The 13,651-nt window shown below is 58.3% G+C and overlaps 4 protein-coding genes and 1 non-coding gene across 5 annotated transcripts; 2 read left to right on the forward strand and 3 right to left on the reverse strand.

Moving 5' to 3' along the window:
• On the reverse strand, nucleotides 1–116 carry PSEUBRA_006457. Its single transcript has 2 exons — nucleotides 79–116; nucleotides 1–36 (listed from the first exon to the last, which is right to left on the reverse strand). It is a non-coding gene; the product is annotated as a tRNA-Phe (tRNA).
• Nucleotides 117–296: 180 nt separating this feature from the next.
• PSEUBRA_002244 (uncharacterized protein) lies at nucleotides 297–1,271 on the forward strand (the record flags this gene model as incomplete). The annotated part of the gene is made up of 1 exon (XM_016435378.1): nucleotides 297–1,271. One exon carries the CDS (start codon nucleotides 297–299, stop codon nucleotides 1,269–1,271), a length of 975 nt encoding a protein of 324 aa, XP_016293148.1.
• Nucleotides 1,272–1,317: 46 nt separating this feature from the next.
• PSEUBRA_002245 (Cystinosin/ERS1p repeat) lies at nucleotides 1,318–2,336 on the reverse strand (the record flags this gene model as incomplete). The annotated part of the gene is made up of 3 exons (XM_016435413.2): nucleotides 1,318–1,606; nucleotides 1,687–2,241; nucleotides 2,311–2,336. The coding sequence occupies 3 exons, from the start codon at nucleotides 2,334–2,336 to the stop codon at nucleotides 1,318–1,320; spliced, it is 870 nt and encodes a 289-aa protein (XP_016293149.2).
• Nucleotides 2,337–3,170: 834 nt separating this feature from the next.
• Nucleotides 3,171–3,992, forward strand: PSEUBRA_002246 (Chorismate mutase, type II; the record flags this gene model as incomplete). Its single annotated transcript, XM_016435420.1, has 1 exon — nucleotides 3,171–3,992. The coding sequence occupies one exon, from the start codon at nucleotides 3,171–3,173 to the stop codon at nucleotides 3,990–3,992; it is 822 nt and encodes a 273-aa protein (XP_016293150.1).
• Nucleotides 3,993–4,373: 381 nt separating this feature from the next.
• On the reverse strand, nucleotides 4,374–9,035 carry PSEUBRA_002247 (GAF domain protein; the record flags this gene model as incomplete). Its single annotated transcript, XM_016435429.1, has 1 exon — nucleotides 4,374–9,035. The coding sequence occupies one exon, from the start codon at nucleotides 9,033–9,035 to the stop codon at nucleotides 4,374–4,376; it is 4,662 nt and encodes a 1,553-aa protein (XP_016293151.1).
• Nucleotides 9,036–13,651: the final 4,616 nt, after the last annotated feature.

Here is a 13,651-nt window from a genome sequence, read left to right on the forward strand (position 1 = left end):
TGCTCCTTACCTGGGTCGAACAGGTGACCTCCCGATACCTTGTCCACTGCAAACAGTGGCGACTGGTGAAACTGAATTCTTCAGTCGGACGCTCGTACCAACTGAGCTAAAGAAGCGCTTGCCTGTCGAAGGCACAAGTAGCATATATATACCCGTAAAAGCTTTGCAGAGGCTTGAGCGCAGGGACCAACTCGCTGCACCTCGAAGCCTCCACCTGCATCCAGCTCGATACCTTGCAACGTGCCATCCAGCACCCATCATCTCGAGTCAGCTTGTCCGTTATCGCTGTGTTCATCATGTCGGCTTCCATCTTTGCTCGTCAGCCCATGCTCCTTCGCAGTCAAGCGCGCACCTCGCTGTGTCTTGTGCAACCCACAACCTTGCGCATCGGTTCTGCAACGCCCGCTTTGGCCGCACGATCCTTGCACACCACCCCTGCGCCCTCCGCTTCCGCCTCAAACCGTCGATGGCCACTCAAAACACTCTCCGGCGGCCTGGTTGTCGCAGGGTCGGGACTCTACTATCTGCAGCCGGACGCTCCCACGCGTAGCTTCTCCGTCCATTCCCCACTCGAATCTTCGGAGAAACCAGTTACTGGGTCGTCTACCCTCGTTCGGCCCGCATCGCCCTCCGCGCCACGTCGTCAGACCGTGACACTGGTCTTCCTCACCTCGTCCTCCTCCTCCGGCGGGCTGGTCAAGAGTCTCGTCTCCAACTTTGGCGGTGGAGGTGGGGAGAGGGAGAAGTGGTTCCCTTGGATCGGCTACTTCCGCGAGGCTGGGTACGATTGTCTCCAGATGAACCTTGCTCTGCCCCCTCAAGCAGAAGGAAGGAAGACGGAGAAGCTGGCAGACGAGCTTCACAGCCAGATCCGACTGAGCAATTTGCAGCGTCAACCGGTGCTGTTTGTGCATCATTCCGCCGACAGCGCGCCAGAGGCAACCGCGAGCATTGTCAGTCAGTACATCGAGCCTGGGCAGTCGAGTGGCGGCGGCGGTGGGCTCTTGGGCAAGATCTTTGGTGGCGGCGGAATGTTTGGTGGGCGACCGGCGATCTCAGGGCTCGTGGTCATCTCCGATCTGGACGACGCTTCCGCCCTAACGCTGTTCGGCAAGCATCCCAAACTGAACACCCTCATCGTGGCCAATGGCGGAGCGAAGACCAGCGGCCATCAAGGAAAAGTGACGGTGCTGGACGCCGAGGGCAAGAAGCACGAAAGCATCATAAAGGATATCGAGCGGTGGCTCATCAAGGAAGGATATGAGGGATAATGCAGTTCTATGAAAGATGGTACAAATACAGTGGCGTGTGCGAATGTCATGCTTCTTGAATGGTGCTTTTGGGCCGGCTGTCGGCGGGTGTGGGCGCGGCTGTCGACTTTTCGTCCAGCGTCGTTTGACGAGACCACTCTGGGGTGGTGCTTTCCGCACCAGGTGTGATGCGAGCTTGTTCAATGTCTTGCATGTCTGATGTTGGTGCGGATTGTGATGCGCTGTCCGACGATGGTTGCTGCTCTTGCTCGCGCAGCCGCCGTCGTTCCGCTCTTGGATTGAGAATGAGGTAGCAGGCAAAGATGCCCAGTTCGAGCACGACGATTCCGATGTAGCTGTGGTTCGATCAAAACAAAAGCTCAGACTCGTCAGTGCCCAAACCCTTGATGAGCCATCGACCACGTTTGTGACTTACTTTGCAGCAGCGATCCCATCAAAGCTCTCCTTGAATACCAGGCTCAACAGACTGAACACCCCACCCGAGCAGTCGATCGCCAGGAATAGCAGACTGATTCCCCTCACCTCCTTCAACCGCCAGATCTCGTAGTACTGCGGCACTAACCCGACGACGATCAGCACGGCTCCTACGATACCCATCGTCTTTGTCGCCGCGGATGTGCCTCTCCTCTCGCCGAGCTTGCACAGGAAGTAGAAGGCCACCTCGAACCCTCCCGCCAGTGCACCACTTGCTATCGCTCCGACGGTGCATTTTCGGGCTGAAATGCCGTGCGAATATCGCCAGCATTGGGCCATGGCGATGATCGCAAAGGTTGAAAAGAGCTGCGGCTGGATGATGAGCGGGATGTTGATGTTCTCCACCACGAGGTAGGTGCCTTGCGGGATAGAGCCGGCGACCCAGATGAGAAAGAGCCATGCCGAGAGACCGTCCGTGTCTTTACTCCGATACGACTTGATGATTTGCGGGACCAGCTGGAACGACCATAGGATGGTCCCTATCGTGCCGAGCACACTATTTAGCAACGCCAAAGACGAGGGTTAGCGTTCGAGAGCTATCAACTGAAAAACGATGTGAACCTACTTTTCGGCAACCGCATTGACGGGCATCTTGAATGATGGTTGGTGAACAAGAAGCTTTCAGGGGTCGGAAGCCAAGAAAAAGTGTGGATTCGGCAATGCTCTTTTGTACCCGATTCAGTACTCAGCTGCAAAAGCGGTTAGCCATGCCACGGCGTCTATCACTATCGAGATGCAGCTGAGAGCGATAACAGTACGTAACAAGAGCGGATTTCGCCGCTTCACGCCGAAAAAGGCGCGCGAATCGCGGTCAGTTTAAGCGGCCTCGGGAGAGGCTAGCTTGAGCGAGTCGCGATTACCTCTGAAGCTTGACCTTCTCGCAAGCAGATCTCTCTACTTGTCAAGCGGGGCGCCGTGTCAAACACCGCAGATGGTTCTTGTCTAGCCGTCGTTTCGCATCTGAGAGGGACCGCGGCTTGACATGTTGCCGTTAGAGCTTTGACCAGGGGAGATGAAGTGACCGTCGTCACAGGACCCTTGCTCATGTCCCACTAAGCTCATCGTGGCGTTGCTCTAACCCACCTCGAGCGTTACGGTGCCACAAGGTGGTCCCTGAGCCTTGATCTCTTTCATCTTGAGCCAGCATGCCACGGTGACTCGGACCCGAAGTGGGACGTGAGGGAAAGCCTATCAAGTGCGAGCGCCCAAAGCTAAACCCCCCATTGTTGCTTTGACCCCTTGACTCGACGCCTGCTGTGGGATGGGAGCTTGATGAAAACTCCACCTAGGGCTGGTGGGTGGTCGACCCACCACAGCAGGCTCGCGCCGCTATGGGACCACCACAGACCCTCTGACTAGTCGACTTATAAGCCCCGGCTCCTGCTCTTGTCTGTGTGCAGCCTCGCATCGTCCCCCAGAATCACCATGAAGCTCCTCCTCGCATTCACCTGGGCGCTGCTCGCCATCTCCTCCGTCACCTGCACCGACGCCATCACGCCGGACGACCGTCTCACCGTCCTCCGTGCCCAGCTTGATCGATACGAAACCTCTCTCATCCACGCCTTCCTCTCGCGTCTGGCACTTGGCGGCTCGGTGGTCGGCGAGACCGGATGGACGGGCGACGTTCTTTTCAACCTTGCCACTCCGCAGCCTGACCCATCTCTTGCTGCGTGGCTGAAGCGCGGTGGTTCAACCTTTGACGTTCGACCATGGCCAGTTGGGACAGTGTACAAGACGCCGGTGGTGCTTCCGCGGGATGCGATTCTGGATCAACCCGTGGTGGGCCAAGGCATCTTCCCCATCGGTCGTCGACCCCAGGATCCGCCCACCGTGGCGCGATTCTTCCAAGACACCTTCACGGATCTTCCTATCAACCACACGCTCGATCCTGGAGCAGTAGCATTGCTCGACGCAAGCCTTCTACGGCTCGCCTCAGCCCGCATGTTGATCGGCTACCAAGTCGGTCTGGCCAAATTTGAGTGGCAGCACGAGACCTTCTGCGCCATCTTCGCCAATCGCAACCCGAGGAAGCGGATACTGGAGCTGATCGTGGACCACAAACAGGAGGTCAAAGTGCTCGGTCGCGTTCAAGAGAAAGCAAAGGCTTGGTCAAAGCTCTTCGCCGGCGATGAGGGATATCCCGACGGTGCAGAGGCGGAGGTGCTCAGGCTCTTCCAGGCCTACCTCATCCCCGTGACCACCGCGATCGAGGTGCAGGCCATCGAGGCCCAGGCAAGCCGCTGCTAGCCGCACAAGAACCGAGAACACACTCGTCGAATCCGCAAACCAAAGATCCGCATTCATCCCTGACATTCATTCCGAGTGTATGAGCCTTATGACAAGAACAAGTACATGTGTGTTGAGAGCGCGAGAGAGAAAAAGAGAGAGAGAAGAGAAGAGAAGAGGATGAGAGAGAAAGAGTACGAGAGAGAGGAAGAGGGAGAGAGAACAAATGGAGGGAATGCTTGTGCAGAAGGGTGCTGTCGTGTATAACACCCTGCGATGAGTTTCCGTGAGCCCGAAGAATACGATAAGGGAGATCCTCTTGATGTAGCTGTGAACGCCGTTGAAACCCGCGATGCGCGCGTGGTTCGTCCTTCTGATAACCATGGATGATGCGACGAGTGCTCAGGCACTGGGAGGATCGACTTGCTGGCTCGGCTCCTCCGAGGCCGACACATCGTTCGCCCCAGAGACTTCTTCGACGGAAGAGGCCGCGATGGGCACTGAACGCTGCGCCGGCTCGGACAGCCACCCACCTTTCTCCCACGAGTAGCCTGGCTTCCAGTGGTTGGCGACACGGTCTTCTGGTTGCAGCAGACCCTTGAGCAGAGCATTGAGACGCGCAAAGTCGATCGGCTTCAGGATCCAGCCGTCCATGCCGATGTCGACCATCTCCTGTCTCATCTGCGGCACCAGTGTCGCCGAAACGGCCAAGATCGGAACCCGCCCGTTGAGCACCTGGGCAGCCGGACGGTCCGCGTGCTCGCCGCTCTCTGCCCACTTGGCCTCGAGCTCGCGAATGCGGATGCACGCCTCCTGGCCGTTGCAGATGGGCATCTGCAGGTCCATCAGAATGACATCGATCTCCTTGGCGTCTTGTTCGAACTGTCGCACGCCTTCTTCACCATTGACGGCGAGCAGCGTCGTGTGACCATCGAGACCCAGTCGCTTCTTGAGGATCATGCGGTTGATGGGATCATCTTCGACTACCAGCACGCGCAGCGGAGCAAGCTTTTCGCTGCGAGCGCCTGGTGTCTTGTGAAGCCCGCGCATGACTGCCATCCTACGCTTGGCAGCGTTGGTCGACGACGACGAGGCGCGGCGTTCAGCGGTATGATCGGAAGCGTGCGTGTCCTCGGAACCTGGCGATTCGGCTTCGGACTGTGGCACGTTGAGGTTGTTCTTGGCAGGAGTACGAGGCGAAGGTGGTGCTTCGTCCACCGGCGCCGATCGCTGCTGCTTGGCATGGAACGGCAAAGCGTCTCCGGCGATGTGCGGAGGATTCTCGCGAGCTCGGTGCTCCACCTCGGCTTTGAACGACTCGGCTGCGCTCAAGTTGCTCCTGGCGGGTCGTGCATGCGTGGTGGCGCTCGACATGAAGGCAGAGCTGGGCGGACGTCGGTCGGCACGGTCGTTCGAGTCCAGAGCCTGCGGATCGATCTTGACGGAACGCACAGGGATACCGCTTCCCTCGACGGGATGGGTGCCGCTGTCAAACGAGTGGTTCCGAGCGGCTCCGAAGCCCGGTCGCGCAGTGCCAGCCGAGACGTTCCTGGGACCGTTGTGAACGTTGGATGAGGCGCCCTCGGCGGTGCGCCTCTGCTGCGTCACATCCTCCACGGTGCCCTGGTCGCGCAGTACCGGCTGCTGAATGGCCTCAACGAGCGAGTCGATCTCACTTCGACCAGCGGAGCTGGCGCTGCCGCTGCCGATCGAGTTGGCACGTCGCATCGAGACTGAATCGCTGCCGCGCTTGGTACCACTGGCGCCGCTGCCGCCGCTGCCTGTCTGAGGCATCTCGGTGGGCGTGGTGGTCTCTGCCGAGCAAAAGGGAATGTAGTAGGTGAAGGTAGTCCCTTCGCCAACGGAAGAATCGACGCGGAGCTGTCCACCCAGGTTCTTGACGACACGCGCCACGATGGCGAGGCCAAGACCGAGACCGCCGTCCGACTGATCGGTGCGCACGAGGCTCGCCTCGCTTCCCTCGAGATCCGACAAATCTTGACGGCCAGGCTGCGCAATGACGGACTCCACCTGCTCGAATTCTCGGAAGATGACCTCGAGCTTCTCCTGAGGAATGCCTTCGCCGGTATCGCTGACGACCAGCTCAACCTCCATGTCGCAGCCATTGGGCAAGTCGGTCTCGCGCTCGTCTTCGATGAGTTTGCGCATCGAGACGGTGATCTGACCTTCGCGCGTGTACTTGACCGAGTTGGTGACCGTATTGGTGATGATCTGGCGCACACGGTTCTTGTCGCCGAGCACCAGGCACACCTCGGGGTCCGTGGAGACGGAAAAATCGATGCGACGTCGCTTGGCCTCCCATTCGTGCATCTCGATCGCCTCGCGCACCGTCGCGGCCAGATCGAATGGCTCCTGCAGGAAGAGCTCGTTTCCGATCTCCTGCTTGGTCAAGTCGAGCAGGTCGTTGATGACAAAGAGCAGACTCTTGGAAGCGAGATGCGACTTGCTGAGGTTCTCGCGCGTATCGTCGTCGAGCTTGCTGTCAAGCGCGAGCTCGAGGTAGTTGATGATGTGGTTGAGCGGTGTTCGTACTTCGTGACTCGCATTGGAAAGCAAGAGTCGGTTGAGCTGATTGTAATGGAGCGCTTGCTCACGCTGTCGCCAGACCGAGATGAACTTTCCGTAGACGAGGCAAAGGACGGACGCAGTCTCGAGCTCCTCGTCCTTCCAGGCGCGGCAGGTACCTTCCACCGTTTCGGACCAGACCTTGAACGACTTGCGTGGTTCGAGCGCGGCTTGGCCTTCCTTGCCCTCCTTGAAGGGCTTGCCGGCCCAGTTGACGTGACGCAGCTGCGTCTTGCGGAGGAATGCGATGAAGTCGACACCGCTTCCCGATAGAGGCACGAGTAAGAGACCAGCGATGACGTGCAGACCGGTCGACAAGACCATGTCGGGAAAGTCGCGACGCACGTCCTGTGAGGTGACGAGATGCTCGAACTTCTTCAGTCGCAGGTACTCGGTGACCGCCAGCACTTCCTGGCTTGCGTTGAGAGGACCGAGAATCTTGGCCTCGTTGCCGATGGCAATGACACCGTAGTCGGCATCAAAGAGGGTCAGCAGATCTTCGGCGTTCGAGATGATGTAACCGCTTGGGTTCTGGTCCGTCGGTAGCGTGTTGATGAGCTTTCTCGCGGACAGTCTGCGGGTGTAGCTGAGACGTTCGATGTTGCTCGAGACGGACTCGCCGATAAGCCGCATGAGCTGACGGATGGGAAACGAGACTCGCTTACCATGCGCGCCGTAGTTGTGCAACGAGATGAGACCCCAGAGCTCGCCAAAGGCTGTGATGGACACGGACATGGACGAGCGGACCCCCATGTTGGCGAGATACTTGATATGGATCGGCGACATGGCGCGGATGAAGGCGTGCGTCATGTCGATAGGGAAATCGAGGTCGGCTTGGTCACGGCACATAATGCGTGCGGTGGGTTGATCGCGATCGTAGAGCAGTCGCACTTTATTGATCTTGTACAGCGCACGCGCCTGGGCCGGAATGTCGGTGGCGGGGAAGTGGAGACCACGGTAGAGGTCGTGCGAATCGTTCCAGTCGACGAGCTCGCAGACGACTTGGCCGTTCCAGGATTCGTCAAACTGATAGATCATGACACGACTGAAGAGCGTAATGTCACGGACGATACCGACAAGCACCTTGAGGAATTCGTTGAGATCCTTTTGTGCCGATAGCTGATCGTTGACCTGACTGAGGATGCCAAACATGTCGAGCATGCCTCCCGTGCCATCGCCGCCGCCGGTGCTGGGAAGCACGGCAGGTCGACGGCTGCGGTTGTTTTGCTTGTTCTCGGCTTGGCGACGCATGCGTGAGAGGGCCTTGAGCGGCCTGTGTACGGCGCGCGTCGATTCGCGCAACTCTTCTGCTGAGGGTGTGTATGCCAGACCGTCGAGCCCGTCTCGAGGGCCTTTGTCGCGCACCGTCGTCGAGCTGCTGGCGCTCGAGTGGATCGTTCCTATGCTGATGGAGGGAGATTCTTGCCCTGAAGCTGCTGAAAAGGACCCCGCTCGGGTCCACCCTGCTGAAAGACCGAGGCCGGGACCGTTAGATTGTTCGCGCTCGCGCTCGTCGAGCGGCGTTGTGGGCGGCGAAAAGGTGGAGATGGGATTGTCTACGTCGTCGACCAATTCGAACTCGAGAATGACGGTTAGCTCGCCCTCGCCGTCGTTCCTGCGATCTGGGATGTGTGCACCACACCAAGCGTTCCATGTCCTTCGTTGAGCACCGTTGGTCACGCGCTCATCGTAGCTGGCCATATCGTAGCCGCGCAGCTGGAAGACGGTCGGCCCTGTTTCGACGAGATCTTGACTGGATTGGTCGAGCGAGTCGATGTTGTCCCAGAGCAAGTCGGCTTGATCGTCATCGAGAATGTCGAGAAAGGTGGGAAGACTGAAGAGATAGGGAGGGGATAGGCCGAGGATTTCGGTCGAGTTCTCGGACGCCTGACGTACCACCATCTCGCCGTCTGGTGAGATGCGGACGACGATCATGCAGCCGAATGATTGGACCGCGCCTGGGATGTGGATGGGCTCGTCTTCACACCGCGCGAGCTTGCCTCCGCGACCGGTCAGGATCATGTGCCCCTCGGCGGTCTTGACGTATTCAAAGCGAGTGGTTGTGAGCTGCTCGAGGTGATCGCGCAGATCCTTGTCCTCGTTGCCTGGCACTCTCATTCGACCCATCGCTGCATCTGCGGCCTTGTCGACATCTTCTGGGCGATTACGGCCTTCGTGGATAATGTCCGAGCCGGAATTTTTGGCTTGATGACTGGGACCGTCGGATGACGTTGGCCGTGAGCCGCTGGCGGCTGGCGTGTTGAGGCTGAACACTTGGTCTGGCGCCTGTGATGTGGCAGCGTCGCGGCTGGGCTGTTTGAGACTGACAGCGGATCGCATGGGATAAATGAAGGGCTGCGAGACGGTGGGAGAGCGTACGGAGGATGGCGTCGTATTGAGGGTTGGGGCGGTGGGTGCAGTGGATGTCGTTGCAGTGCCCGGTCGAGAAGACCCGCCGCGTTCTGGTGGTGAGGACATGGTGGCGGTTCAGTGCTGAAGAAAGCGGAAAGAGCGGGAAAGGGGGGTGCGTCGACGTGCTACACCCACTCGAAAGCACGGTGATGTACTCGGTGCGAATGGCGGGAATGGAGCTGTGGGAAGTGCTGGAGGATGCAAGCGTGAGAGGGCACGCAGAAGTTCCAGGGCGAATGGGCCAGAGGTGGGGGTCGAGAGAGAGGGGTGTGTTTCACGAGAGCGTCATCTGGCGTCCGAGGATGTCAAGCGCTGCTGTAGCTGGGGGGTCGGGTAGCTTCACCAGATGAGGCGGTCTTTGCAGCTGCGGCTAGCAGAATGTCGCGAAGATGGCGGAATCTTTCGGCCTAGTCGACGGTCGTTGTAGCTCGACAGGAGACCCGATCTGGGCTCTCGAAAAGCGGATATGGACTGTTTGCTGGCGGACTGAGCAAGGCGATGGAACGGCGATGGACGACTCCACGAATGACCGAATAGCAAAGTCTCGGACGCGAGTGAAGGGCCGAGGCTCTGGCGCGGCACAATCGTGAGCAATGCGGGTGGCGTGTCTCTGGTTTGCCTAAGGAAGGTAGGGTGCGGTTGCGAATCCAAGTGAACGATCGCGCGAGGATGCTTGTGAGTGCTTAATCGAGCTGCCAAAATGCCAGAGTCGGCGTGGGCCAGTGGTGGTAGGGCGAGTGTGGTGGTAACGACGGTGCTGAAAGTAGCGAGCAGGTGAATCACAAAGCCCGTCAAGATGGATCGGCGGAGTTTGGCACCTTGGGGAACGCTGAGCTTCAGGGATAGGTTGCGGCGACTGCGCGTCTGGGTGCCGTTTCTGCTTAGCGTGGACGAAAGCGGGAGGCGTGTGAGGCTGAGTCGATGCAGCCGATCCAGAGGGTAGTGCGCACCGTGAGTTGAGGAGAAAGTGATGGATGCAGGGGACGGGATGGTGGCAGGAACACGTTAGGCCGAGCTGCGGACTGACGACGACGACGACGACGACGAGGAAGACTAACGACAACGAAGGGACCGAGCTGAATCCAGGGACGGACAAGAAAGGGTCGGTGAGAGGCGGCGCTTCCGTAAAGCGCAGCAGCCAGTTAGTCAGTCGGCCAGTCAAAAGAGCAGGTCAGGCAAGCAAAGGCCTGGATTTGACAGAGACAGAGCCAAAGCGGAATCCGAGCAGCAGGATCGGAGCAGCAAAGGCCCGCAGCGAGCCACAGACAGGCGGACAGGCGGGCAGGCGGACGGCCAAGGCCGCGCCGCTCAGGCAAAAGCAAAACCAAAGGCCAGCCAAAGAGGAGCAGCCAAGGCGAAACTGACAGACCGACAGACCGACAGAGTAGACGGCCCGTCCGGGACAGCGCGACCAAGGGAGACGCGATGGGCACGAATCCACTCTCTGGATCTCGACTGTGCGGAGATGCAAATTCGACTGACAAACACAGTCAGTCAGTCAGTCAGTCAGCCAGTCAGCCAGTCACACACTCATTCAATCACCTAAAATCGCATCTGGAAAGGCCAAATTTCATTCCAAACAGAAAAGCACCGGTAAAATCACAAGCAGGCAGAGCCCGTCTATCCGACAGGCACCAGTCAAGCTCAAGCCTAAGCTCAAGCAGCCACCGTACCTTTGACATTATCACATGGACGTCGAACCGTACGGGTCAAGCACAGACAAAAGGCAGCATGACCAGATCGGAACAAAGATGAAGAACAAAGAAGAGTTGGCAATGAGGATGCGTTGCGCCAACTGAAAGGCAGCAGCAGCAGCAGCAGCAGCAGCGCGGGTGGGGCAAAGCCAAGCTAGCCGGTTCCTTGGTCTTGGGTCTATTCATGTTCAACGCCGATGACAAGGGACAATAGGCACGGGAAGTCGAGCACTGAACAGAAGTGAAAGCCAGATCGAGGCACAAGCACATCCGGGCTTCGGTCCCACTTTCGAGACAGAAGCGAGAGGACTTCCTGCGGGAAATCCCGCCAGCTTTCCGGGCTTCCGAATCGCTGTCGACCGGGATCAGTAAGTCAAGAGAAGAACCCTTTTCCACCCTTTCTGGGGTCTTTGCCCGACTGGGCCTTTGACATGCCGTAACGAAGGGTCAGCTTGCCTGTTTTTCTCTGTCTGGACCGTGACACGCGCCTTCGGACCCCGAGCAGAGCCGGGAAAATCGCAAAAAAAAAGGGCCAAAAAAGACGATTTTCGAAATCAGCGACAGGCTCGTCGATTGGGATGGCAGCTGGCAAGCGAATCGAAGAGCCGATGCATCACCACGCCTAGCCTTTCGTGACCGACCACTTTCAAACACAAGTCTGGACACGAACAGACCCGCTCACACGCACAATGGAGCGGAGCGCGATTGCCCCGTCGTATGCCCAGCTGACGGGCCTGAGTCTGCAGCCGACCTAAGCCCAACTTGAGTCTGGACTCGGTTCCATGTCATGAACGGCGAGGGCACTCCTGAGGACTTTGGGTGAGCAAGATGAAGTGTTGAGCAGCCAAGTGTGGGGACAGCTCTTTGGCCCAGAGACTACAATTTCGCCTTCGAAAGGCATTGCTTGCGCTTTCTTATGGTAAAATCGTTCGCAATTGCAGGTGACTGGCCGTAGAAGTGAGCCCGAGATTGCGGTGAGATCGTTAGGCTCATCTTTCCTCGCAGCGCGTACAGCGGTCAGCTCTGCCTTGAGCGTGACTCAGGCTCACACTTGAGCAGTTGCATTGTCCTACATCCGCCAGGTGGCGCCAGTCGGGACTCGACGACTCTTTGAGTCGCATCATCACATGCACAGCTGGCCACTCACAATAACCAGCGCGGAGAAAGACGCGTTTCCAGGCCCGGATCCGCTTTGACAGCCTCTAACAACCTCGCTTGCGGCATGCAGCTCCGGGTTGAAAAGGCTCGAGTCGGATTCACACCAAGGGCAACATCGCCTATCAAGCTTTGTTTGTGTGTACCGTCAATCGCACGTCGACGCTCCCGAATTGGCCAACTCCCTGCCAGCTCGCAATGCCATTCGATGGCACGTCTTCTTTCTACGCGACGTTCGCCGATGAGCTCTTGTCCATCTGAGTGTCTGGCAGCTGCTCCGATTTTTGTTGCCCGTTGTCCCTGGGGTTTAAAGGGGCGATTGGACGTGTCTCGGTCAACCCTGATCTGCTGCAACAAAGCTTTGCTGTCTTTCCAGCTCGACGGCATTAGGCAGAGCGGAGTCTGGAGCTTCTGCGCGATGCCGCGTGCCGGTGCACCGTCGCAGGCAGGCAAGCCTATTTCCGATTCAGTGCACCTCTGCGAGCGCCGCAAATTGGCTCTTGAGAGTCTAGGCTTTGCTGCCGTCGCCAGGCGTTCACCCAAACTCCGCCGTGTTGGACCTCGATTTGCCCTTCCCACACCAACACGGGACAACGAGCCACACGTAGAGTGTTCAATGGGCATGCATGGAGGAGGATCGGCTCTGGGCTGATCAGAGCTGTTTAGTGGGCCGATCTCGCACCTGAGCCTTCTGATAGGTCCAGGCTCGACAATGCGCGGTGCTCAAGACGCCAACTCTGGTACCAGTGCGGACAAGGGCGGCGATCGGTCTGCGAGTTCCACAATTCAATCAGGCCAAAGAACATGGTACGCTTTCGGCATTGCCCGCCTCCAACCCGAGCAAAGGCCGAGTTGACCGGCCACCGACCCGTGCTGCAGAGAGTGCACAGGCTATGAAGAAGCTGCTTCGAGGTGGTGCGGATCATCACCGATCTTGCCTCTTTGCTCATCAGCGTCCGTGTGATCGTAAGAGAGGAAGCGTTCTTCGAGACGTTCCAAGCTGCCGGCTCTAATTTCTGGCGTGAGCTGTTACGCCGCCGTTTTAATGAGGCCTCTTAATCGTAAAGCGCGTCTAAGGTCGGCTATGATCTCACGGCGCATGCTGGACGGAGCGATTCTTCCGGCAATGTCAGCGGCGACTTTTTCCTTCCAGCCAGGTACGTCCGAGTCGACCATCTTGTCGAGCAATGCTTTGAGCAGAGACACCTGTAGGAGACAGAGAGAGAGAGACCAGTATCGCCGGTCAGACGTGCATATCCCCTGACGTGCTAAGCTGACGACCGCATGGCCAAGACCATGAGGGCAGCCGACATGCAGTGCTGCCGCTGCCAAAAAAAAAAGTCTCGGCATCCACGGAAATTTTTGTCAGTCACAGCGCGGCAATTTGGACATGCAAGATTGCGTTCGGCAAAGGGTTCGAGTGTGTGATACTGTGCAAGTCAGCACATTGTGACTGGCTACGGAGATGCTTCTTCTTGGCAAACGTTAGAGCCGCCTGTGTCGACTTCGGCGCCATCACCTCTTGAACGCCTAACGCTACTACCACGTCTCAGACACCTCGGACAGCACTGTTGCGAAGAGCACTAGTCGCCCGCACGCTCGCCTTCGGACCAGCATCTCGAACTTAGACTCGTGCCTTCAGTACCACGAGCAGCCCGGTTTTTCCGCTATCGATTCGGCTTTCATCCTTAGAGCTCGTAGAAGTACGCCAAACGGCTGACTTCGCCCTTGCCTGTACCCACTCGCAACATCCGATCGCTCAGGACTGGCTTGGCGCCACCCGAAAGCTCGCTTCATCTCGTATACGCACGCATCGGCAACGCCGACGGGGCC

Source organism: Kalmanozyma brasiliensis (assembly GCF_000497045.1).
Source record: "Kalmanozyma brasiliensis GHG001 unplaced genomic scaffold PSEUBRA_SCAF18, whole genome shotgun sequence".
Taxonomy (NCBI): Eukaryota; Fungi; Basidiomycota; class Ustilaginomycetes; order Ustilaginales; genus Kalmanozyma; species Kalmanozyma brasiliensis.